The sequence below is a fragment of the Charadrius vociferus genome, unplaced genomic scaffold (genome assembly GCF_000708025.1).
Source record: "Charadrius vociferus isolate BGI_N301 unplaced genomic scaffold, ASM70802v2 scaffold163, whole genome shotgun sequence".
NCBI lineage: Eukaryota > Metazoa > Chordata > Aves > Charadriiformes > Charadriidae > Charadrius > Charadrius vociferus.
Window position 1 is genome coordinate 13,803,275 of NW_009648332.1, and position 25,743 is coordinate 13,829,017.

Here is a 25,743-nt window from a genome sequence, read left to right on the forward strand (position 1 = left end):
TAAAATACAGTGTAGATTTCACAGAAATTTAGTACCTTAAAAAAATAGTTCCTCCTGGAATTTAATGTAGGAATTTGCATATGAAATTCATGCTGAAATTTCAGTTAACTCATTTTAATTACTAAATTGATTTCTCTACACAAAGACTACACACCACCTTAAAAATACCAGCCAACCATTTTCTGGTGAGATTCAGGGAATGGCAGTGCAAGACAGCTACAAGGACTACAGAAGTCCCAGCTACGAGACTCCCAAAAGCCCGAGACCAAGAAGTACTAATGAAAAAGCCTTGCAGCTCTTCTCACAGGCCAGTTGCGATACTTTTTTTTTAGGCCCTGGCCATGGTCACGGTCTGATAGAATTCAGTTAAGATTCCAGCTGTGTGATCACAGAATGAATAAACATTTGCCAAACTAGCTGTTGAATTAGTTCAGGCTTTCCACCATAAGACCTGTGGGAAAAATATAGAAACAACATGGAGAACATAACACACAGCCTTAAAAGGTTGGCTACCTGAATTGCTTCTGCTAGTGGGAAACCCATTGACAGATGAAAAGGTCACAGAGAGAACTGAAGCAAGAGGTAACCAGAAAGGAAATCTCCATATTGATCTCTTTTGAAACTGTCCTTTATCAACTGAGCTTGAAACATAGTTGTGCTCCACAGCAGAGTACTAGGCTCCATGCTCCCCCTAGATCTAAAGGGTTTGAAATAAGTTTTGTGTGAAGTTACCAATGTTCTGAACATACTAAAAAAAAAAAAAAAAAAAGGATGACAGGATTAGTTATGTCACTGTACATCTGATTGTGAAGGAGCCTCTAAAGCAAGGTCCTTTATTTTGTTTTGTAGATTCATCCATGTAATAAATAAATAAATAGGCAGACACGAGTAAATAGAATTCCTTCTCTAGAGGCCACTTCTATAATTTTATTGAGGACTGAATACTTTCAGAACAGTGCACATGACTATTGTGAGAACATATAATAGTAATTATGCAACTTAGCACTTTTCAATCTTGCCTGTAGTATAAACACTGTATTGATTTAACTCAATCACTTTATTTAAACTGATGCAATTTGTGCATGGACAGGGTAGGTACTGTATGTAGAAAGGCACTGCAATTATCTAATATGAGGCATACCTTAATTTTCCTCCACTGCAGGCTACTGGTTTTCACAAACCACGATGTTTAAGTGTCACCCATAGTTCCTATACTATCTCATACCAAAACCACCACCCACTTTTTTTGTGTAAGTTCTAAAATACCTCTATCATCTATTTATTTTACACAGAGTCCTACAAATTTTTGTCTTTCAGTAAAAGAAATTAATCCAAAAAATTTTATATTTTTTTTAGGAAAAAAAGTAAATTATTTTGAAAAGACTGAAACCTCTGAGTTGCATTACACGTATGTCAGTAAATCATTATTTTAACTTCTCAGCAGGTGGCAGCACAAAGTTATTTACAATGTCATAATCATTCTCTACTGTATTAAGTAATTTGTTCTTAAATTTGCAATAAAACCCCCCTACTATTAGATAATTATACCAGATGGAAGGGTTAATAAGAGAAATCAGGCTGTCTGTTTATTCCAGTTCTTCAGGACTGCTTCAGCTGCATCTAGTGTGCTGTCTTTCTGCAAAACAAGGAATATCACTATTACTGCAAGTATGGAGTTCTTGAAAAGAGAGCAGCAGTCATGATTACATCATCCCAAATCAATATTTGGCAGTTTCACTTGCGTCCTGTAAATATCTCCATTTTTCATTAACAGTTATAGCTACAAATCTAGACCACACAAAGAATTCAATGCTGATTCCTTGCAAATATTTATGAGGTATATTTAAAAGATAACATATTTTCTCAGTTCATACTACCAAATTTAATGAAAGCAATACTTCTTATATGATGTACTTGGCAGCTATATATTGGAGACATACTAGCATGGTTACCTCATCTTTATGTGTACAGCTGTGATTTTTAAATCTCCACGCAACCAAGTTATGCCATGAAGTACTTGAAGATAATCCCTCTAAATACGGGTAGTCTATCCACAGGCCAGTTGTGTGGCTTGGCTACAACCTGGTGAGTCACATAAGTAGTCTTTAACTTGGTGTGATTTGTGCTGTTCATCCTGGGCAAGCCACATCTACAAACAGCAAGTTTCATCCTCGTTGTTACTGGCTCAGTTTATATCATAGTCTTTATACCTCATCAAAAGAGCTAAGTAACAGAAGCAGAAACTCCCCTTCATTACTGGTTCAAGCCAAGACTCTGATCTTTATACTAGAACAGTTAATGAGCTGCACATGTTCCATTATGCTGCCTCTGTTATAGAACAATCAGGAAACATCTTAGGGCTGCAGGCTTATCAAAGCTTATGTACCTGTCCCAAAAGTATTTCCGTCTTTTCAAGAACAATTTCAACAGGAGGAAGAATATGGCAAAGGGGGTGCTCACAAAATGGCAAAAGTCAGCCAATTCACAAAAAACATGTAAAATAACTTCCTGTGTCTTTGTTTTCTTTTGTAATCTGGAGCTTGTGTGAAACCCTATGTACTTTCACACAACTGAGCTAAACTTGAAGGTGATCTCTTCACTGTTTTTGTTGTTGGAAACTCAATGGGCATGGGGTGTACCACTCTGCTATACAATTATTCTCTGGTCTGAATTACAGAATTCACCTTAATTGATAGTGTACCTGTGTCATTCATTTTCACTGTCACCACTGGTCAAGAATGTTTTTAAAAATCAATAGAGTAAGCTAAAAAAGGCCTATCCACACAGCTGGTTTTGCCAGTTGCCCTTCTCAGCCATGCCACCCCCATTTACGGTTCAATGTCGCTCATCAAAAAGACAATTGAAGCTACTTTGTGCTAAATTTTACACCAAGCTAACTTTCTATTCCTAAAGCCATCCAACTCAGGAGATCCTGGGCAAAACTAACAATCTGTTTCTTGAAGATTTTTGTACTGCGCTGCTTTTTAGGAATCTTAAGTCTTCCCAGGACACAAATTTACCTTAATGAAGCAAAAACGAATATATTTTTCAAACTGCCTTTTTGTCTCAGGACCACAGAATGCTGAAAGAGGAATTGCTGACAGCTTCTGAAACATAAACCAGAAATATTATGTGCTTATTTTATATACGTACTAAAAAAAGTCTGTTTTAACCATGATGATCTTACTATTCCATTTCTAGAACTCTCCCTCCCAACATGTGAGGGAAAGACAAGGTTTGGTTTTGTACGCACTAGCTAACAACATTCAAATTACTTTTCTTAGGCAAAACATTTCAAAGGTATTTTTGTACAACTAGAATTTAAGCATGCTGAAAGAAAAGTGCTGTGACATAACACAAAACTACAGGGTACGTTTTCAGCATATTTAGCAATATTTTGGCCACATCATTATCTCAGCTACTATAAACACCAAATAATATTTTGAATGGAATATCTCTACTACATTATTTAATAAGTACAATTGTACTGCTTTTGCTTTCAATAGAAAAGCATTTCTAAAACAAGAGTATGACTAAGACACCTTACCTTAGACCTTATCATCCATTTGACAAATTTATAATCATAAGGTTGTTTCTCATCTACATCAGAGAGATCCACATCTAAAAAAATTAAATTTAAAACAAACTTGTTGTAAGATTTCTTAGACTCTATTGAGAAGGCATTCATTAACAGCACTTTATTATAGTTAATACTTAAAAATAAAGATGTATGCTTTCATTTTAAAATACAATTTTTAAAATACACTGTAACAATTAAAAGAGGTCAACAGATTGAACCTTTCCATTTTGACCTGAGCACTTGCTTTGCATTCAAAGCAAATTCAGACACATAGCTTGGAAGAAAGCTATGTACTACTCCAAGAAGTCTTCAAGTCTGGCTTATTGAGAGATCAGGACTGTGGAGAGTACCGAAGAGTGTATTAATTGCACGGACAGCAATAATCACTGCATCTGCAGTTTTCTCATCTGTGAAACTGGGGTATCTAAAACTTTCTGACACATGGTAGCACTGTGAAGTTCAGCTGTGTTTAAACATTTCTGTGTTTATGACAAGTGCTATTAGGACAAGTTAGTGAAAAGTGTGGAACTAAAAAATGTTTCCCTGGGGGAATTCTTCTTCCAAAGCTACCAAAACCTGAATTTCCAAAAGGTTTTGTAAATTTTGGTAGCATTTTACAGTGTTTAGAAATCAGAATGCCTCAAAGAGCCTTCAGGGTATAACTTCAGATTAAGAAAAATAAATGAACCACAAAAAAAAAAAAAAAAAACAACCCACAAAAAAACCCAAACCAAAAAGAAACCAAAACCAAAAAAACAGAAGGGGGAAAGTACGAAATCAGGATATTAAGCCAGGTGCTTGGCACTCAAACTTTTTCATAATCGTAGACCTTCTGAAGATAGAAATTTTTATCCACCTCCTTTATCCTCCCTAAAACCTTGACAAAGCTTTGCAAAACACAGACAGTAGTTAGGATCACAAACAAAGGCTTTGCTGAAGCTTATAAAATCCATCTCCCAGGCGAAGCTCAAAGAGAAAATTTCAGTCCCAATTAGTACTTCTGGCAACATTATACAAACATGAAGTGAGAATATAGTTTAAAATGAAAGTTGCATTTTCAGCTTAACTATATTTGCTTTCCACACCCTTTTTAATAAACTTCATACTAACTTAATGTAGAAACATCAACAATCATAAAGTATCCTCCGTCTGGTATGACAGGCTTTAGTCCAGCTTCTTGAAGTAGCTGAGCCATCCGATCACGCTTGCTTTCCAGCTCTCGAGACAGCGAGTAAAAATAGCAGTCTGGGTCATCCATGCGTTTATAGTCTATCCAAAATGCTTGTGCCAAAGCCTCCTGGAAACATAATCAATGTTCAAAGTACTCACTGACACTCAGTAAACTCACAGACATTCACATACTTCCTACTGAAATCACGTGGATTTTTCTTCAATTCTGGCCCTCACTAAGCAAATTAGCATATACACATTATACAAGCTACATCCAAGAGTGTAATTTGTTTGTTACTTTGTGCTGTGGTGACACCCAAAGCACCCAATCATTTGCTAAGCACTAATCTTATACAGAAGTCACAGTCCTTGACACAAGGGTTTATAATCTGAATTGAAGCTAAGTTTACATTATTGATAATAACGTATCATAGAATACTAGAAACTAGTAGTTAGAGATAATGCTCAGTAAAACAAGACCTTATTGCAACAACTTTTATTTGTATTTGCTAGGAAACCACTAAGATTGTCATGTTTTATGCAAGAAGCAGCAGTTTGTAGGTGAAAGAAAAAAGAATCTGCAAGACTGATTAATTTTTTTTTAATGTCTGGTGAGCTGATCAAATTTGTCTCCTCTTCTTGCACTCCAGAAGATATATTTTGACACTTAAAAATTCATTGTTGTGATTATTGTTTTATTACGAGTCCTACAGTTTTGCTACACCAGAAAATAACCTCCTCTGCCCCATCTGTACCCACCTGTAACGGAGTTGGACAAGTATACAGTGTATTTTGGTGAACAACTTGCAAATGCTTAATCAGGTTCTGGGGGCCAATAGACCAACCAAGCTAAGGGAAGAAAGCATGCATGTTATACTTACAGCAATGGTGTTACTAAAAATTAACAAATAATTGAAATCAGGCAATGTCTCAAGTTTTTCTATTTTAATAACTGGTAGTGAATTGGTTTTGATAAAGAATTCAGAAAAGAGCTGGTTTACATGAAGTTTGCTGAATGATGCCCTTAAAATCCGAAATTTGAGACAACAGTTATAGTTTCACTTCTCCCTGTCTCTCATAGAGTACTGAGCAAACTTTTAACCATTCATATAACAAAGGTTAGAAACCAGAGTGAGCATTTATTAGGAATATTATTCCTAATTGTTTTAGAATTTTCCATCTCATAAGCTCCTGTGTCAAAGGTGGTTTGAGCATAAAACAAAAGCTCACTACTGAATCATGTATGTCATGGTTCAGTTTGAACACAGGTTCAAAGAAGAAAGAATTTAGTTGCTAAATGGTTAAATGTTTGTTTACTTTCTGATATGTATTTTAAAGTCAAGCAAAATATTATCATTAAATATTTTACAGAAATATAAGTGATTCCACAACATAACATTACCACAATCTGAAAATATCACCATTAAACTGGCAAGTTAAAGTATGATAATATCCATGTTTTCTCCAAGAATATTGACTGGTTTTGAACAAATCATACTGTGTTTATTTTTTTTAGTATTGTTTTCTCACAAGAGCTTATTAGTTGAGACACAAGAAGAGAATTAAAACACGGATGTTCAAGATAGGTAATTGCTCCAACTGAATGCTATCTTCATGTTTTGGAGGCATGGAGATTTGCCAGAAGCTTTCAAAAGACAGGTCATAAAAACAGAGACTTTTTAAGTGTAATAAATGCATTGTTACACTATATAACTGAACTCTTTTATATTGATTCTTCTTACCTTCCAGCCAGTCACACTATATGTTTTTCCAGCACTTCCTATAGTTATTGTTCTTTCCCACATACCTGGCAACGTAGCTGTATATAAAATAAAATTAAATGAATTGGGTACAGGTGCACTCAAATATTCCATGTAGTTAGAAAACCTGTACTGCCCCTAGCTCAGAGCTGTATGTTGATATATCACTGCAGCATATTAAGCAAGCATTGAGAATATTCTAAAATTATAGCAGTTGTAACAAATGAGAAAGGATATATGGGCTAATGCTTTTTGGCATGAAAAGAAGGTAAGGATTAATGAAAGGAGAAAGAAGAGGCAGAAAACGAGAGGCATAGTTTGTGAAAACTACATGTTAGTTATCCTCAGCTAAAATGCATAATTATTCATAACATATGATCTAAGAAGTGGCTACCCATTCATCTCAAGACAGCATTATTTCTGGTGCCTGATAATAGCACCATATTCAACATTCACTCAGGCACTGCAAGCCTTTTTAATAGAATTTTCCAGTTCAGTGTCACTGGCTGTCTCAGACATCAGAAAAATAAAAGAATTACTAAGATTTGTAACCCAGAACTGAACACCACAAGAATCAAAAAAACGGCAAAGTGAGTAAATAAATTACATTTTGTTATATAATTTGAACAGGCCTGGGACTGACGGGCAATAGAAGCTAGCTAAGCATGTCTGCAAGGATTAAGGGATGCATAGAGGCCTATCTCTGTCTCTGTGTTTGTATCTGGTAGGAGACCAAAATCCTTTGTTTCCTTTCCAAGGTGACGACAGACCAAAGCTCTCTTCCTGTAGTCTGCACATTTTTTTCTGTACGCTGCTTCAGGGGAGCTCTATTTGGACTCCAATTTAATTCATTTTCAACAGAAACAGATAAATCAAGACACACTAAAGTCTGAGAGACAAAGTTAGACAAGGTCATACCGCTACTGCAATTAGAGCGGTCAACAACATCCGGCCCCACCTCATTTGTACGCTAGAACCACTACCAATGAATCTGTCAATTGTTAAATCCCCTCTCTAGGGAGACGAACGAACAAAGATTTTCCAAATAAAACCACTGAATTTCATAATGAAGTTTTTGCAGCAGTTATCTGCATTAGACATGGTATAAGTCTTTGCAGTTATTTGAAAACGTGTATTGTATTTTTTGAGAACACTTGCCAAGAAAAGAAACAAAAGAGCAGGAAAGAAACTCATATTCCTATTAGCCCACCCACATTCACCCAACTGTGCTGTGACCTTGAAAGCAAAAAGGCAGTTTGAACAGATGCACCTTCTAGCTAGCTAGGTCAAGAGTATAGATACTTCCTAAAGGCAACCAATAGTGCTCTCAGGCCGCAAAAAGAATTGAATTTCAAAGCTAATGCCCTCTAGCGAGACTGTTTTGCTACACAGTCATAGGAATTCGACCTTGGAGACAGAATGTAACAGTATTTCAAACAATAACAGCAGCAAAAGGGCACAGGGGAAGAAGCAGCTCTATTGCCTCTACAAGCGGCAAGTTTTAAGTAGAGAGGGAAATTCTTCCATGCTATATGGCAACATCATTATATGACACCATAACCAAGACTGACTACAATTTAAAAACTAATGAAGTGCAAACTAAGACATATAATAAGCCTGTTACCTGGGACGGCACCCAGTTTGTTGAGAGGCTTGTCAGAATCCTCAGTTATGAGATGCAATCTCTATCTCTGCCAGTGCAACCCTAATCATTACTTAGAGGAGGTCCACATTTTTACGGAAGTCAGATAATGATGAGAAACATGATGAAGTGCCCTACACTACAGAAAACTGCTTCAGCGACAGCACAAAGACAGTACTGGTTTTACGATCTGTGGCTAGTAACCCCTGTTAAATTGTATTAAGGAACCACCATCAGACCCTGTAAATTGATGCAATATCCATTTTGCATCTTTTACCAAAAAAAGTGTCACTGCATTTGACGGAATATGTAGCAGTTAATATGCAAATGCAACAGTTTCTAAATAGTGAAATAGCACATTCATTTTTTCTTGTATTATCTTTTGTAGATTAAAAAAAATAATCTAAGAAAATTAAGTTAAAAAGAGCAGATCTTGTTTCTTTTACTGAAATAACGTTATTGCTTACAGTGTTACCCTGAAGGTTTTAGAGTCATTTTAGCACTAAAGTTCAAGATGGCATCATGAAATCTGTTCAAGAATATGTTCCTAAACCTAGCTGACTATCTGTCCAGGCTTTAACTCGCATTATCATTACATGGTATTTTTACATTTTATGCTAAACTACAGAATGCCTTTTGTTCAACTGGAAATGTTTTCGTTTGAAGCATCAAAATGACAATACTGATACAAATGAACAATAGAGTCACTGTATCTTAAGAATTCACCACCTGTCTGCTAAGACAAAGTGTAACTGACAACATGAGTGTTCGGACCTGCTGCCATTGCAAAGGAAAGTGGATTACCTTACACCACCCACAGAGATTTTGGTTCTGAGGAGAGCTATTTGCATGAACCACCTGCTAAGCACATGAAGAAAGCTTTAACTCATTTTACTTTGCAATTGGGATGTGATAAGCCACACATAATGAGTTACTGTGGTAGCTCGTTAGGATGCACTGACTCAGATTACTATCTGAACATACCCAGAATGTTCCCCTTCTTCCATGTCTGAAGGTCTTGGAGACCGGTATCATTATCAAGGCACCACAACAGCCACGAAATTAGGCCGCTTTTGAAACAGGCTCATAGCCTGTGCATAGCAAATACAATCACTGTATTGCAGCTGTACAATCAGCAACAGTGTAGCTGAGCTAATAAGTATGGCAAGGTCATTCAGATATAATTTCCTTTTTACGATTTACAGGATTCAGTTTTTACAATGATGTAGCCCCCGCTAATGGAAAGTTTCTTTTATTGCCACTCTTCATATATGGAATTGAAGCATAGAAGCAAAGTTACTCAGCATTCAACCGGTGATAAAACCAGGAAAAAAGCTAAGCTTTTTCATGTCTAAGTTATATTTGTCTCTTGATTTCATTGTTTAATCTCAACTAGATGTCTCTATTGCACACAACTGAAATGTGCCTTCATTAAGACAATAAGTACATCATGACAGATAGTTCATGCAAGATGCTACCATCAGAAACAAAATGTCTGTACATGTAAGAATGAAGTTTTGGACTTAAGCCAGGTCAAATATACAAGCAGATCCAAACCAAGACCACCACACTAGAAACCTTTACATAAATGCTTAGCTGTAGTATTATAGGAGTGGGGAAGGAGTTCAGTAACCTGCACTAGATTCACTTGTTCTGAGACAGTGGGAGTGATTCCACTAACCTCAGTGAAACTTGGATCAAGAAGTAAAACAAGAGGGACAAGGACATAACATCATATTTAGTTTTCTGGTTTGTTCTTGCAATAGTGCTTTACCCCGTTATCAATACTGCCTGATGACTTCAGCATGCTTTCACACAGCCTGTGCAGCAACTTACTTCACTGAATTCGATGTCCATTATGTAACACTGTCTCTGCACTTTGGAGGGACAGTGTTCATGCACTATCTCCGCACTAACCTTTATACATTTTTTTTCTTAAGTGGTGGAGAAAAAATAATTGCGTTCCTTATTATGCATTTCCCACATTGGTTATCTCTACAATGCTTTGAGAAGGAAATTTTAATCCTGGTTCCTTCTGTTAGTTCTTTAACAAAGCACAGTCCAATATACATACATGAACAGCAGTTATGCTTGTCATGGCCAACAAAGTAACTGAGTAAGGATGGGATATTCAGATCATCGTCAATGATTTATGAGCATCGGTTCCACTGGTTTCTATGGGTAACTTCTCCAAAGTCACTTAATAGCTTTTGGAAATTCTATTTGGAAAATATTCTTTGAAATATTTTTCAGAAAAGGGAGGGGGTCTCCTACTTACAGTCTAAACATTGTAAAATAATCAATGCATGGAGTTTGAACTCCTTCCAGCAACCATTATCTCTGAGAGGCACATTTATGACATCGCTCCACAACCACTTCTAAAATGCCACAAAAACTCAGTACCTATTTTAATGTGTTTATTTCCTTTATACACCAGCCATTCATACACCTCATCGCTGATGCACAGGCTATCATGTTTAATACAGAGATCAGCTATTACTTGGAGCTCTTCTCTGGTAAACACCTGGTATACAAGAAAGAAAGGGACAATGTATTAATCACAGTATTAAGGAATACTCTGAAATTACAGTAGTGTTAAAGCAGGACTCTTACCTTGCCTATAGGGTTGTGCGGGGTATTCAGAATAATTGCTTTTGTTTTGGAATTAAATTTATTTGCAAGTCAGGATCTAAGACCCAATCAGCACTAGATGCAGAGTTTCCATTATTTTTCTAAAAAAAAACAAACAAAAAGCAACCAAATAAATTTATGCATTACTTGAATACAACATATTACAGCCTAAACAGAAATGCCCAACTTACCACCCTCAGACACTTTCATAACCATACTTGACAACCTATCCAATCTGTCCTGCTCTCCTGGGAGAAGGCACTTCTAGGAACAGGCAGGGAGCCTAAAAGCAAAATAAATTATTATGACAGTGGCTGTCCTCTCCCAGCCACTGTCTGTCTTAAAGCCTCCCCAGGAACTGGTTTCCAGGATCTGGTTGCACACATGCTGATTATATCAGTGTGCAATGCAGGAAGCCCGGTCACATGACTGGAGAGTTTGTGGCCTTCCCAGACACTAGAACAAGTGTGTGCACGCTTGGCTGGAAAGACTGATCACCTCTGGGGAGATACAAGATTTTTTCCTCCTCCTTGTCCATATGAAAGAGGCCAAACAGTTAAAAACCTGCACAGCTGAGGTTCTGGAGTTGCACAAGGACAACAGAAGTTTGCAGCAGTTGCTACAGAGAACAAGGAGCATGGCCACACTAACTTTCTGACACCCACACATTACTGGGAGAGGGCCAGACAAAAAAACAAGGGCGTGAAACAGAAAATACTTGGAGGAACCCCATCGTTCAAAACGTCCCTAGAAGGAGGGCACCCAGAGGAACAGTCTCACCTACTGCCACTGCAGTCCTGAAGGTTTTGTCCCTCTGTGTTGTTCTGATTTCCAGGAATTCATGCAACAGTCCTGCCTAAAGAGCCCCTCAGCCCTCCCCATGCAAGGCTGCCAGTTACCCAAGGCAACAACAGTAACAGGATCAACACTTTGCATCTAGAACAATCCTTGCAAGCTGCCAGCATAAGGCCAGCAGTACCAATTTGAAAATTAACCCATACCAAAATTATTCCTTTTTACCAATAAAGGAAACAGTAATTCTCATATGTATAGCAAATACATCTACTGCATGATCGCTCTTTATGTAGTAAGCAGATTTTGGAAAAGAAATTACATTCTGTGATCGTAGGAGTTGTTGAAGGATCAGAAACCAAATCTTTTGAAAACCAGCAGATAGAGAAATGGCACTGATATGTGATCCTTTTTTCCTTATTTGCACTGAAAACATTCTCTGATGACATCCAAAAAAGCAATTCTGATCGGCTTTCAGAATGCACAAACCAAAGTAAATGAGAAACATTGTCCCACCGTCTCCAACAGTAATAAAACATTCTATCTGCTTTGGAGTGTCATTGCCTCAGACTTACACTATAGCAATCTATCTCATTTTCACAAAATTGAATATGACAAAAAACTACACCGAAAAGCATCACCTAGGTATTCATCAAACTATACGGAGTATGAATGAGAAACTTTATATGATAAATAATTTTTAAAAAGCTACTCACATATCTCAGTGGGATAAAAACAGGCTTTGCACCCGCCATCTTTACCATTGGTTCATAACAGTCATAAAATGGCTCTATTATTATTACCTGAAATTACAATCATCAGTATCAGAAACAGAGAATTTACCATGCACGATACCAACATATTTCCAGATTTACTTTGGTGGTGTAACTTGATAATGTTTCTGGCACTCCATCCTGATCTAACATTGCGGAATGTTTCTCCTTTTAGAACATCACATAACAATGCCCTCAGTCTAAGTATGATAAGCGCTACTCATTTTGACAACACACACAGGCTGTTCTTCTATAGTTACCCACTACAACTATTAAGATATAATATTAAGAATGTTTGGGTCCTGCACAGAGATTTGAAAGTGCAACACAAAGATGCAAACATGGAAGACAGCAACAGCAAATTGTTGAACCACAGTACAGCTGCCCTCATTCTGACCATGAAATTCCATGATTTCTAAGTATCTAGAAATCCCAGAAAAATGGCTTCAGTCCTCAAATTTTATCAGAAAAGAATTTTCAGGTAGAAAAAGAGGACAAATTCAAGGAAAATTGCATAGAGGCTAGATAATAGGAAAACAAAGAAAAAAAACCCTAAAGGCTGATAGCAGAGAACTGTTACTAAAAAATAACAGAAGTGAATATCAGAGCAACAGAAAAGGAAGAAAAGATACAAATGAGAATACATTATACAAGCAAAACCAACAAAACACTGAAAGCAAAATGCATGACAACACAAAAAGTTCTTGTCCACTACAGATACAATCTGTATTGTATCTGTACAAAACAACTTGTATCCCCCAAAACAACTTAATATCATTGTCAAAAAGGCAGACATCAGTAATGAAGGGATGAACCATCACCGCTAGTACAGTAAATTAACAGTCCTCTCCTTAAACGACTTTTTTGCTTTTCTGGTACCTATGCTGCTACCATGCACTGGTCCAAAACAGAACTTGATACACCTTTGCTTTGATAACCAACCAACAATACTTCACACCACCCTTAGTATTCTGTTGCAGACAACAGCCCACAAGTTTTCTCATAAGAAAACAGTGTGCATTGTGTCACCTAACAGTACCAGTGATAAAGAAACTGCTACAGGTACCATAAGTATGAAAGAAAGGGGTTTGTAAGTTGGTGAATGATAGGAAGACATCCAAAGGATAGTCTCCCGATCACAGCTTCTGAAACTGTAAGTCAGATGTGCAACTGTAACAAATCAAATTAATGGAGATCAGAAGGAACGCCCAACATTAACTTATATTTAAAAGCGGATGAATAAAAACCAGGAAAATTCTCATTTCAGTAAGTATACACGAGTATTTCAAATAAAAACTTACTTCGTCTCCCTCTTCAATTAATGCCTGTATTGTACTAAAGAGAGATCCATAAGCTCCCACGGTCACCAGGATATCTGTGAGAGGATCAATCTTCCTTCCACAAACTCTCTCATACACTTGAGACAAAGCTTTCACCAGCGATGGATGTCCCTGTTTTAAGCAAACAAATGCAACTGGTTGTACATTGTCAGGAACACACCAAAGCCTATGCTTGGGATTCGTTTCCACAATACCAAAACAATACATTTTGAAATACAAAAATACAGATGAGCCCTCAGTGTTAATGGCTGTTAACAGGTAGCATTGTTTAAAGTTTTTGCACATTAGGGAAGAAAAGTGGTTCCAATTTATTTGTATTTACTAGGAAATTCTTTTTGTATATCTGATGCTTTTTAATTTCTATCTTATTATCACATCTCAGGATAGCTCCAGGTAACCTACAGGAGAACTGGGACAAAAGACTAGAGGAAGGTAGGGAATACTCTGTCACCAATTCATCCTCACCTCCTTTAGAGTCTGTCTCCCACCTGCCCATATTTCCATCTGAAGCTCCTTCTGTTTCTTTCCTTACCTTTCAACTAAAGGTTATTTGGTGCAAGGGAAATCTTTTTACTCTGCTCATGTACTGCTGATAAACAGCAATTGTGATCAGAACAATGATTCCTACAGTCATATCCCAAATCTCAGAGCATCATTCACTATTTGTGTCCCCTACAGGGACATGGTGGTTAACATACTCTTCTCAAAATGTGCCAAGAACAAGAAAAGAAGTATGCGACAAAGATGATATACAATTCTGTTTACTCAAGAAGATTACAGATTTCCTGCTGTGAAAATCTTTTTCTTTTTGGATACCTGGTAAAAATATAGAACAGTTCAGTGAGAAAATGCAGCTATATAAGAAAACCCCTTCTCTAAAATATTGAACATTGTACATCTACACACAAGGCATAAAATCACGAACCCTTTTGTAAACAAGAACATTACCATAAATTAAGGCTTACAAGTCATTGTTGATTCAAATGACAGCTATTTCTTGTCATGACTGTGTCAGCTACACAGGAATGCTGCACCACCCAAGTCACATTAGGTCACTCTACAGGCCATAGCCCTACAGTCAATGAGAGGTCCAAGCGCTGCAGAGCGCTGAGACAATGTCTCAATTATCAGATGGATGTGCATCATTCATACTCATCCCTCCCATACTTGCTACCACAAATACTTGTGCTCAAAAACCCTACAAGTGCAGAAGTTTGCAGAGGAAGTGCGAAGGCTGAAGATAGGAATATTGGTTAAAATTCCTCATTAATTGCTATCTACGGTATAAAATACCTGCAAACGTTCATAATTATCATGGAAATTATCAAACTATTTGGAAATAAAGAACAAAGTGACAGAAATAATTATTAAATAATTGCATGCATTAAGAAAATTATATTGCTGCTTGATTTGCAAATTGGTTTAGAGAATCACTCTCTGAATATTTGCTGAAAAGTAAACTGTAGCCCATTCTCTCTGTAACGTTTCCCCTTGTGCCAAGGCTCCTCCAAAACCTTGTCTGCCCGGTGAGCGCAGAGTTTTCAGGTACCTTATCACGGGTGATGAACACACTAACGCTTAGCCCAGAAGTTCACTAAATCCCAGCCATCTTTTGTGTGTGTCTGACACTAAATAATTGCCTTATACTTTCAAGTTTATATAGATAAAGAGAGTTTATATGTATGTATCTTGTACTTGCAGAGACTGTTTGCACACAGCTAAAGGTGATTAAACAAAATGACGCAAAGAGGGATGGTAATGAGACTACATTAACTGGGGATCTTGTTTTTCCCCCTTTCTGTTCTCATAAGAGCCTCAAGTGCCCTAATAGACCTTAATGGCCCTGACCAGCCTTACGTGGGGCCTTTACCCAGAGCCGTGCCCCTGGTCCAGGGGCTCCTTTTAAGTGCTATCCAGTAGGGTTCCTGGTCTACAATTCAGTTACAGTGATGCCTATACCTGGCTGTAGACCCTGTTGAACCCAGCCCCTACCTGTAGATTGATTCTGTGGCTTGACCTTAGACCTGCCTTGTCACCCTGGACCTGCCCAGTGATCACTGGGTAATGTCTAACCATGGTTAGCATTGCCAGGCCTGACACTTGGATTGACTTCCTGGCTTGACCTCAGGCCCACCTCACCACCACAAGCTTGCCTGGTGATCTGGGCTGACCTCAGCCACCATCTCTGGGCCTGCCTTGCTCAGCTACTGTGGGACTGGGCCCTGGCTGGCAATGCCTCCACCCTGCTCACTGTGATAGCTTCTCCTTTAGGGAGCTACTGGCCACTGCTACCTTCTGTCAGTTCTAACGCATACAGATTCTCAGAGAACTGGAAAAAAGTTTTGCTGGAATATATACACAATGATGCCACAACTACCAACACAACTGCAGGCCTACCAGTCTATACAATGTTTTTCTATCACTGTTGGATAACACGGTCATCTAGAAAAATATTAGACTCCTTGGGGTCTTGTAGCAATCCTGACACATGATTCTCAATTGGGCAACATAGTTTATCTTTACCACAAAATAAAAATCAAACAAGGAAGTGGTCATACTAAAACAGTAATAGTCCACTTGAATATCCTGCCTTGGACAATGATAAATGCCACTCACTCACATGCAGCTCAAGACGTAAACTCTATGAGCCAACTTACAGAACAGGTAGTAACTATCCTCCAGGGGCAAAACCGTACTGTTTTCATCACTTCCTAATCTCCACTGAAATCTACTGAATGTTATAGGTGAATCTTTTCTTGAACCTAGAGGTGCCATCTCAAGTGGTATCAACTATTTCTTTCTCACTCTACCATTATCTTATCTGATTCATGTTTATGCTGACCAAAATCAGAGACAAATGTATAATTTATGCTCTTTAAACTGTGAATTGACTCTTCAAAGACAATCTATCCCAGATGTACTCTACCATTTTGCTCTTGCTGAAGGATTCTGCCTTGAAGAAGCCTACACAGGGGACGTTCATTAGTAACAGATAAGGCTACTAGATCAACTTAATTTGGGACATAACAGTACTACCTACAGGTGAAACCAATTTAAAGCAAAGTCAATTCTTTTTTTCCCCTGTGGCACGCTCTCCACTGAACTTGGGGCCTCAGGTTCCACAGTACTTACAAAGCCTCGTGTGTACTGGTTCAGTCTGTCAACTGCCGCTGTCTTTGCCAGCTCTTCTTTAACATAGCTGGGAGGGGATATATCAGGAAGGCCTTGACCAAGATTAACAATTGAGGGGTCTGCTGCCACCTTTGTAAATTCAACCCTAAAGGGAAAAAACATCTTAAAGTTAACAGACCAGATAAAATTATCTTTTCCTTCATTAGCATTAAAAGGCAAAAAAAAAGCATTTCACTTGGACAGGTTCACAGCAGTGGAAACAGAGTGTTCACGTGGAGAGGTGGGGGCTGGGACAATGGTAAATAACCACAGGAGTCAGAGGGAACCCAATAAAAGGTTGACTTTCTGCATCCACAGAGTAACTTTTCTGCCAGCGGAACTGTGCTCAGATGTGCACGTGCACAAACATGCAGTAACTCTGGATATGGGCAGAAATGGAACACTACCTTCTTTGCAAAATGAAGTAGACCTAATTATAACAGGCACGTTAAATGATTTAAAGGCCAGATTCTGTCAAGTGAAGGTGTCACTTAAACTATCCAGTCACCTCAAAGTACTATTTTTTTCTTTTTGTAATTTTAGGCAACAGACTGTTTCAGGCAGTTCACTAACTGTTCCTAGTAGCCTGTCAGATATGAACATTAGGATTCTTGAACAATTTTTTTTTTTCCTCTCTTCACAGGTAAGCTTTGCATTTTACTTTTTCCTCCCTACCCAAATATTAACAAGATTTGAAAAAAAACCCACAACACCAAACAAAAATAAAACCCCATATAGCATCACAGATCTGTCAGAAATGAATACAAATTGCTTAAAAATGACTTTGAGGCTGGATGACCAAGACACCTTGTGTATATATATACACACACATACATACAACTAATGTAAGCCCAAAATAGTGTTCTCAACAACTAACAAAATCCCATATTTACCAGTGATGGCAATATTGCTTTATACCTAGGGAAAAGTGTATTAAAGACAATGAGCTGAATTATAAAGACAAATATAATGGCTTTTGCAGGAAAATAACGGAAGATTGGCGAGGAGCAAACACACTCAAGTTACTTTGCAGCTGGGGTGTCAAAAACACATTTCTCATACTAATTGTTGTGTAGCCTTGTGTGTTGGACAAGTAGACATCTGTGTTTAGATAACACGGGCCTGTGATAGACTTAGAGGCACGCTAGCTAACATGCTCGAGATTCCTGCCCTGCTATGGGAAAGATGAAAGCACAGTGGTAAACATATGCCTCTATGAATCCTTGATAAACAGGCAAAACCAGCAGGTTTGGTAATCCTCTAGCATGGACCGAGCTCCGCGGTGTCTGCGTTCCTGCCTGTGTGCCTCTGCCCAGGTACTGCTTCAGGGATGCCCAGGTTGGCGAGGTAATGAAAATAAATTTACTCTTTGCGTTTCACCCATGGCTTTACATTTTTTCCTGCAGCCTGCCAGTGCAAGCTCACACAGCTTTAAAAGGAAATCTCATTCATTTGGCAAATACAAATCAAGTGTAATTGAAATACATTACTCAGAAAAATTAACATGTAAGTTTGAAAGTCAGCTATAATGCCATGCCCAAGAGTTATACTTGTCTTGTGTGGTTTACTAGATGAAGAGAAGCCCAAGTCTAATAATTAAACCCCAAGAATAAGAATTAATTCACACCTTTAACAGAATGTGGTACACTGCTTCTAATTAATTATCAATTTGAAAAGAAAATGTATAGGCCAATGACATTTTCTGAAATTTGCAGATATTTTTCTTTTACTTACCACACATTGCTATCAAGGCCTTCAATTCGTCTTGTGTTTTGGTGTCTGAAGGCCATTGTCTGCAAGTTCAAAATATACAGACAGAAGGTTTTTGTTAAGAAAGACAAAGTACTATATTGTTGGATTCTGCATGACAAACCCTCCTTCGTGCTTTTTCAAATGTACCGTTGCCAGCTGAATTCAGTAGTTACACAAAATTATAGACATGTTCTTTCATGAAAGCTTCTATAATAGCTTGAATTCAGACTACCAAGAAAATACATAAAAATGTCCCAAATTCTCATTCATCATTATCTATCTAAAGCCACTGAACTTTCAGCAAGGATGGAGCAGGCGCGTAATTTAGCTCAACAGCTTTAAAAGATGACCTAAAAAGAAAAAAAACAGGGTACACGCATTATTTTTCTTTTCTATGATACACTAACAACTTAAAGACTGTGTTATTTCTAGCCAAATTCCTGCTCAATCCTGCTGTTTGGAAAGTGCACATTTTTGAAGTAATTTTATTTGTTAAAATTGACAGGTAAGAGGAAAATCACAAAGACATTTCCTATTTTCATTCAGACTTTTAAAACTTTAAAGTATTTATTTACAGCACAACAAAACCACATTAGAACATGTTTTTGCTGTATATTCAGACCTTCAATTAAGGTCTTAGAAAACTGCTTTAAAATAGACTTTCGATGAGTAGTGTCCATAAAGGCAGAGAAAAACCTTATTGACAGTTGTGGTATTTTTAAGCTAAAAAGAGAGACGAAAGTTAAGGAACAAAACAGATTTATTTCTACGTGCAGACAAAAAAAAGTGCAAGCTCATTTCTATCTTTGCAAACCAGCTTGATACTTGAAAAAAATTACATAGGAATTACATAGTCCCTCAGTAGTCCAGACACTCATGTTTCTTGGAGTCAGACTACTGATTTTAGTGACTTTTACCACTGCTAGCCTTTGTTATTGTCTGAAAGATTCAAGAACCATACTCTAGCTACCATATTCTGAGAAGAAAATGTCTGCATTACCATTATACTCCAAGTTTCAACTTTGAATCAATGGGAATGACTCACAGTAGAAATATTATGCAGGCACATATTTGTACTCAACCTGTTTACAGTCATGAAGCCACCATATACATAACGATTTGAAGAATGGGAAGCTATAAAACTAAACAGGTACTTCACTGCTCCTGTGTCTTCTCTACAGATCTGATTCTGACCTCATCTATGAGACATGACATGAGAAACACCAGAGGAATTGAGCACAGGACACCTTTTATTTGTCCTTAGGAAGAAAACCATTAAGATAACTAGACAGGTGAAGTTGTACTTCTTGACACAGAACAAGAGGGAGTTAAGAGGGACTTCTGACTAGGTAATCTGTACTGCATCTATTTAAAACCACACATATAGTTTAGAAGATTAATCCAATTTTACAGTGTATGTCTTGGTAAATATGATTAATGTTTGGCTGTATTATATAAATACAAATAACACACGTACTACTTAGACTGAGCCCCCAGTAGACATCTTTTTTTCACATGCTAGACTACTCATACAAGTCTCACCTTGAATCTTTCCAGTTGATAACGAGAATTCTGTATGCTGCCATGGGTAAATTTGTTCCATTGATGAGCTCTTCTTGAAATTGTTTCAATGTGCTAAAAGCTAAAGTCTTATCAACTGCAGGAGTTCTATAATTAACTGTAATGTAACTCTTAACTACATTAAGTAATCTTCCTTAGCTAAAAATGTATTGGCAGACAAAATAAGACTTCATCTTACAGCTCTCATACTATTTTAAGTTTAAATATTTAATGATTCAAGTCTTCCTATTTATATTTTCTTGTGCCTTGAAATTAGTTTTAAAACAGAATAGCTGGACCTGCTCTAGGTTTTCAGAGATTCAGCTTACAGTGGGGTTCAGGTCCACCTTATTACTTTGAGAAAGCCAACCAATTAACTGATATTTTAAAGTGATACCTTAAGTAGCACTCTTTCTTCCAAAAAGTCATGAGAATTCTTAAGATTCTTTTTTGGTTTAGCCCAATTATGTCACGCCTTGATAATCTTCAAGCCATTTGTAGATGCAGGGCTAGGATTTTTACGAGTTTAAGATCAGAGTTAAACAGGAGAGTTATGTCCTCATCAAACTCGTAACTCACCTCCTGCTTTCACTAACACTTTCCACCAAGGAAAGCACCTGATAGAAAGTCAGGTGCTGCTCATATTTATCTTTCTTTCTAATACAAAGAAACTTGTGATTAAATTGAATGGCAATATGTTTAATAATGATAGAAGCAAATACTTTTACATGGTGCATAATTAAATTATGGAATTCAGTGTCAAAAGCTACGACTGAAGCCAAGATCTTAAGAAAATGCAAAAAAAAAACCCCAACCAGGATTAGATTTCAGCACGTTTAGTTAGAATAATCAACTCCATTAAATAGAATGCAAATACCTACAGCATGTGAAAAACTGACTCACACAAAAGCTGACCTTCAAAGTGGCTTGCACACTAAAAGAAACTTCTCATATGGGCAAAATATGCTACAGCTGTCCAGTATAATGGTTTGAACATCTGTTTTGAAGGATCTGACATGTGCAACGTGGCTGACCCAAGTTGCTGACTACATGAACTCCTGTTATGACCTGGGAACACAAGTTACATTCCAGTGTTCTATATGCAATGAAGAGTGTGACCTCCAACCACCTACTGTGTTGCAAAGCTCTGTTTTCTCTCAACAAAACTGGAAGACTTAAAATGAAGTTACACAATCTTATAAGCAGTTAAGCTGGGAAATTAAGACAATTCTGCATAAAATTAAGTTTGAGGTACATTGTTATTGCAGTATCAAGAAGCACCACTGTTCTTATTTCGTTAAAGGAAAACTGAGATACAAAGAAATTAATTGTCTTACCAAAAGTCTGTCATAAAGCTGGGATTGAACCTGTCTCCTGTCTCTGAGGCTGTAGTGCCCTAACAACTAGGCAATCCTTCGGGCCTGATATGTGCTAGATGTGACTTTAAAGACTGAAAAGGATATACAAAGCAATAATCACCAAATTCTGTTATGCTAGTGTGGTTAAATATCTGACTGATTAAAATATCTTATTTTGTTCTTGATATCAAATGTTTGGATCAATGTAACAAGAAATAAAGAAAACACAGCTAATGCATATATATATTGGCAACATTCCAAAATTAGCGCGTCTCTAAAATATTGCACAAAATAGTTTTATCTATGAAGCTGAAGGAATACTTACTGCAGAGGCTGAAAGTTTGATGGATCTGGAAAGCAAATCTGTTCGTAGTTGGTATGTTCTAATGCCAAGGCAACAGAAGCTTCGTGAAGCAAAAAGCATGCCTGCATAATAAATAAGTGACCTGAAAAAAACTTACAGATTCCAGGAATGAGTTTCTACACATCACTAAGCAATTTTAAGAGATAAAATCCCCTTCTCTTCCCTTCAGTGATTTTGTTTCATTGAAATAAGTTCTAGTAAATTATTACCTTATCACATTTGTAAGCATAGAGAATGAAACTTTTTAACTGACAGGGCTGCAAAGTGTTCCTGAATGTCATCTAGAAAGGAAGTTTCCTCTATTTCACAGCACTGATCTTCTCCTTAAATGACAATTAAGACTTAATGCAATTCAAGGTTCAAAGTCTCTGTTAGAATTGTTGTGAAAATGTGTTTGTGTAATAAAAATTGCTACTACAATTGCCAATTTAGACAGAATAGAAAAAGAGCCCAATTTTTAAAAAGTCACACAGCTTTAAAACTGGTCGCCATTTTCAAGTGTTTCAAATCAGGTGTTCTGAACTGAGATAATTAAGATCACCAGTCACACTGGAGAGGCAGGCCTACGCACTTTATATAACTGCACTAAGTTTTGCCACAGTGACTTGGCAAACATCAAGTATCTACCACAGCAGAAAACAGTCAGATAGAAAGAACATTCTGTGTGAAGTAACAGATCATTCACTGACTAGAGAAAATGTGCCCTGTTAATCAATAAATATAAAAAAGGAGTAAGAGCTGACACTTCAGGCAACTACTTCCAGAATGTATTTTTAAACATATACATTTGATGACATTGTCAAAATGACTGGAATGTACAAGAGAAAAACATGTAACCCGTAGACCTATGTCAGAAACACAGCCACAACAGTGTAATTATTAACTTTCTCTTCCATAGTTTATTCATTAAAGAATAGATAACCCCTGCTTGCCCCCAGACTTTGCTACCTGAAAAGGGGAAGAAAACAAAAAAAGAAAGAAAAAAATATACTATTTGTATTAGAAACAAAGGAATGTCATTGCCTGTTAAAACAACACCATGCAAGCTTTGCAGATAGAAGTAGAGAAGGTAATTCAATATCAAAGTAAAATATGATTTTTTTCATTAAGAAGAAAGGATTTAGTCCAGCAAGAAAGTGGTCTTTACACTTTCAATGTCAACTAATAGAAAAGGTCAACCAATGCTCCCTTTTAAGGATGCCTCATTAAATGAGTTTCCAAAGTATGTTGATTTTGCCTTTCTCCCAGTGCTACAAACTCAGTCTCAATTCTGAAATTAGGGTCTTTCTCACATAGTACTGAGTTGTAGCTAACTCAATTAGACCTCAATAATACCCATGTAATCCCATCGCATGTAGCAATCTGCAAGTACACAATTCATTGATGCTTCCTCTACAGGAAGAAACACTGGCAAATTTCCTCAACTCTGCTGGCCTGAGGACTAGCAAAAGTAAACAGCAATTAAATCTTTGACACTAGTCAGCAGATACTCTGAAAGACACAAAAGAAATACATCTGTTTAAAAACACCTGTAAATACATTTTAAGTTACTTTTAATAACAGCACTTAGCATATTTGACATAAACTGTGATAATAACTACGTGAAATCAAGAAGGCCATAGAGGGCCTCTATTTCTTTCCTTGTGTATGCTTACAAAAACTGCTTATGTAACATACTGATACTATCTTAAAATGTGACTATAACAATAGTGCTATTCTCCCAGGGTCAGACCAGAGACGATTACTCTTGCAGCACGCTGAGAATATTTGCAGTAGTTAGCACAGAATGACAAACATGCATATCTTTGCCTGTTTAATTTTGTATTGAGGAGTAGCAAAATGAAATAAAAAACTTGCAAACCTTACATGCAAAACTAGACTGCAACTTTTGTAAGAAAAAATATTAGCAGTTGTAAATATTTCTAGCATTAGTGTCATGCTGCACTGAAAGACAGTGTGGTATTTGACAACCCATTATTTGACACAAGGCAATCATACAAAACCACAACATAGCATGAGGAGCAGCAGACCTGTATCACTGTGGCGTGGTCAATCTCTGCAAGTACCTGAAATACCTGAAGTAAAAAATCATATCCACCCTTAATACCACAAAAATGTAGAAATTGTGAAAATTTTATGAGGAACATAATGGAAACAATACTTTGTTGAACAGCCTCAGTAAGAAAAGTAAAGACACCAGCATGTAACATTTGTCCCACTACATTTCAATCTTTGTGACACTTTCCCAGCAAATGCTGAACAGAATTTGTTCAGACTCAAGAACACTCAGAGACAAGGCTACTGGCTACTAAGTGGGAAAGTCTCCTATAAAATACTTTTATGACTTTTTTTTCTTTCTAAAAATACCTCTTCTCTCTTCTGCAATACTGAATACTTCAATTTAAGCCACTCTAGGAAGTAAAGGCAAAGGTCTCCTTAATATAACTCTCCCTCACTGATCTAAAAAAAAAGCAAGACCTACTCTTTTTTTTTTCCCAAACACACATTCCCACTATAATTGTATATGACATGTAAATACATCTCACAGGCTCAAGAGAATTATTTACTGTTACTTTTAGGATGAGTGCACGCCTAATTATTACCTCTGTATGTGTTTTCACAACAACCAAGTATGTATAAGACATCAATGAGATGTCTTATACATACTGAGGAAAACACAGTAAATGTTTTTTAGTGGGGCTGGGAGGGATACACATTCTGGTTGCTAATCTGGTTTAAACTCAGATTTGGTGATTTACATTAGACTTTGTTATGGGAACTCTGTGAATACATCTGTGTACTAAGAATCATTCAGCTCATGCTGTGCTTTATAACCACTGCAGCATAAACACAACCTCAGAGTTGCAGGCTCTTCTGCTCCCTTCACAGCTGCCCAGCCCATTGTTGTACAGTACCCTGACCTCAGACGCTGCTGTACCGCCTAGGTATTTTGTGAAAAGTTATGTTTGTAATGAATTGATTTTTTTTTTCCTTTGAAACTAGAGGCCAAATGCTGCTGTCCCTTCATTTTTGAGCTTCAGTTATACCACCTCTATAAAAACAATGTCTTTGAGCTTGCAAGATTTACGGTCAGAGCCCTTAAACTGATGCATTTTTTCCATGTAACAAGTAGTCTCATTTTACTGTGCAGCATTAGCGACACCCGTTACGAGAAACACAACAAGCCCATCAGCCACCACAATAATGTAAACATAAACCCTGTTATATTTGTGTTGTGTTTAATATCTGCTGGATATGCAAACCTGGAAAATGTTACATCTCAGCCAAACTTTGTAGAGCCTTGGAAGACTGTCTCTTCATAGGTGTCTAGAGGATGAAAGCTTTAAAAAATGAAAGGGTGCCATCTTAACGAGGCCCCTCCAAAACTTTTTTTCCTACCATCTAAAAGTAATGACACATCAAGCCAAGAAAACTGTTGCTAAATTGCTGGACTCGGGAAGTTGGGTATTCTTATTAAGGGCACTGAACTTCGAAACTGCTGTATGTGAAGGGTTTGTCGTAGCAGTCAACATTGTGTCTTTTCTTCTTCCATAAGCTACACGGAATAGAGAAAACTGAGCGGGAAGAAATAAATTTTACGATACAGAATGAGGAGAGGAATGAGGTTGGGGCGGGGTTCTTACTTTTTTCCCCCTCTCATATAGCAGCTTCGCCATTTAGCCACTTTGTACTGCACTTCGGCTTTTCACCGACGCCCTCCACCCACGCACATTTTCCACCCTAAAGCACCCCGCGTTTGCAGCACGGACGGCAAAAGGCCAGAAACCGCCGGGCATTAGCAAACCCCCACCCCCGCCCTCACCGACAGGCCCCGCGTTCGGCGGAGGGC

General features: G+C 37.4%; 1 protein-coding gene across 1 annotated transcript; it reads right to left on the minus strand.

Annotated features, from left to right (window-relative positions):
- Positions 1-1,351: 1,351 nt before the first annotated feature.
- CCBL2 (cysteine conjugate-beta lyase 2) lies at positions 1,352-21,953 on the minus strand. Its single transcript, XM_009884724.1, is given in 14 exon segments — positions 1,352-1,636; positions 3,021-3,107; positions 3,548-3,621; positions 4,691-4,877; positions 5,510-5,599; positions 6,493-6,569; positions 10,556-10,676; positions 10,766-10,828; positions 10,831-10,884; positions 12,292-12,378; positions 13,650-13,799; positions 16,821-16,965; positions 18,594-18,652; positions 21,855-21,953. Coding segments are annotated over 14 exon segments (1,356 nt in total). The 3' UTR covers positions 1,352-1,573.
- Between the last annotated feature and the right edge of the window lie 3,790 nt (positions 21,954-25,743).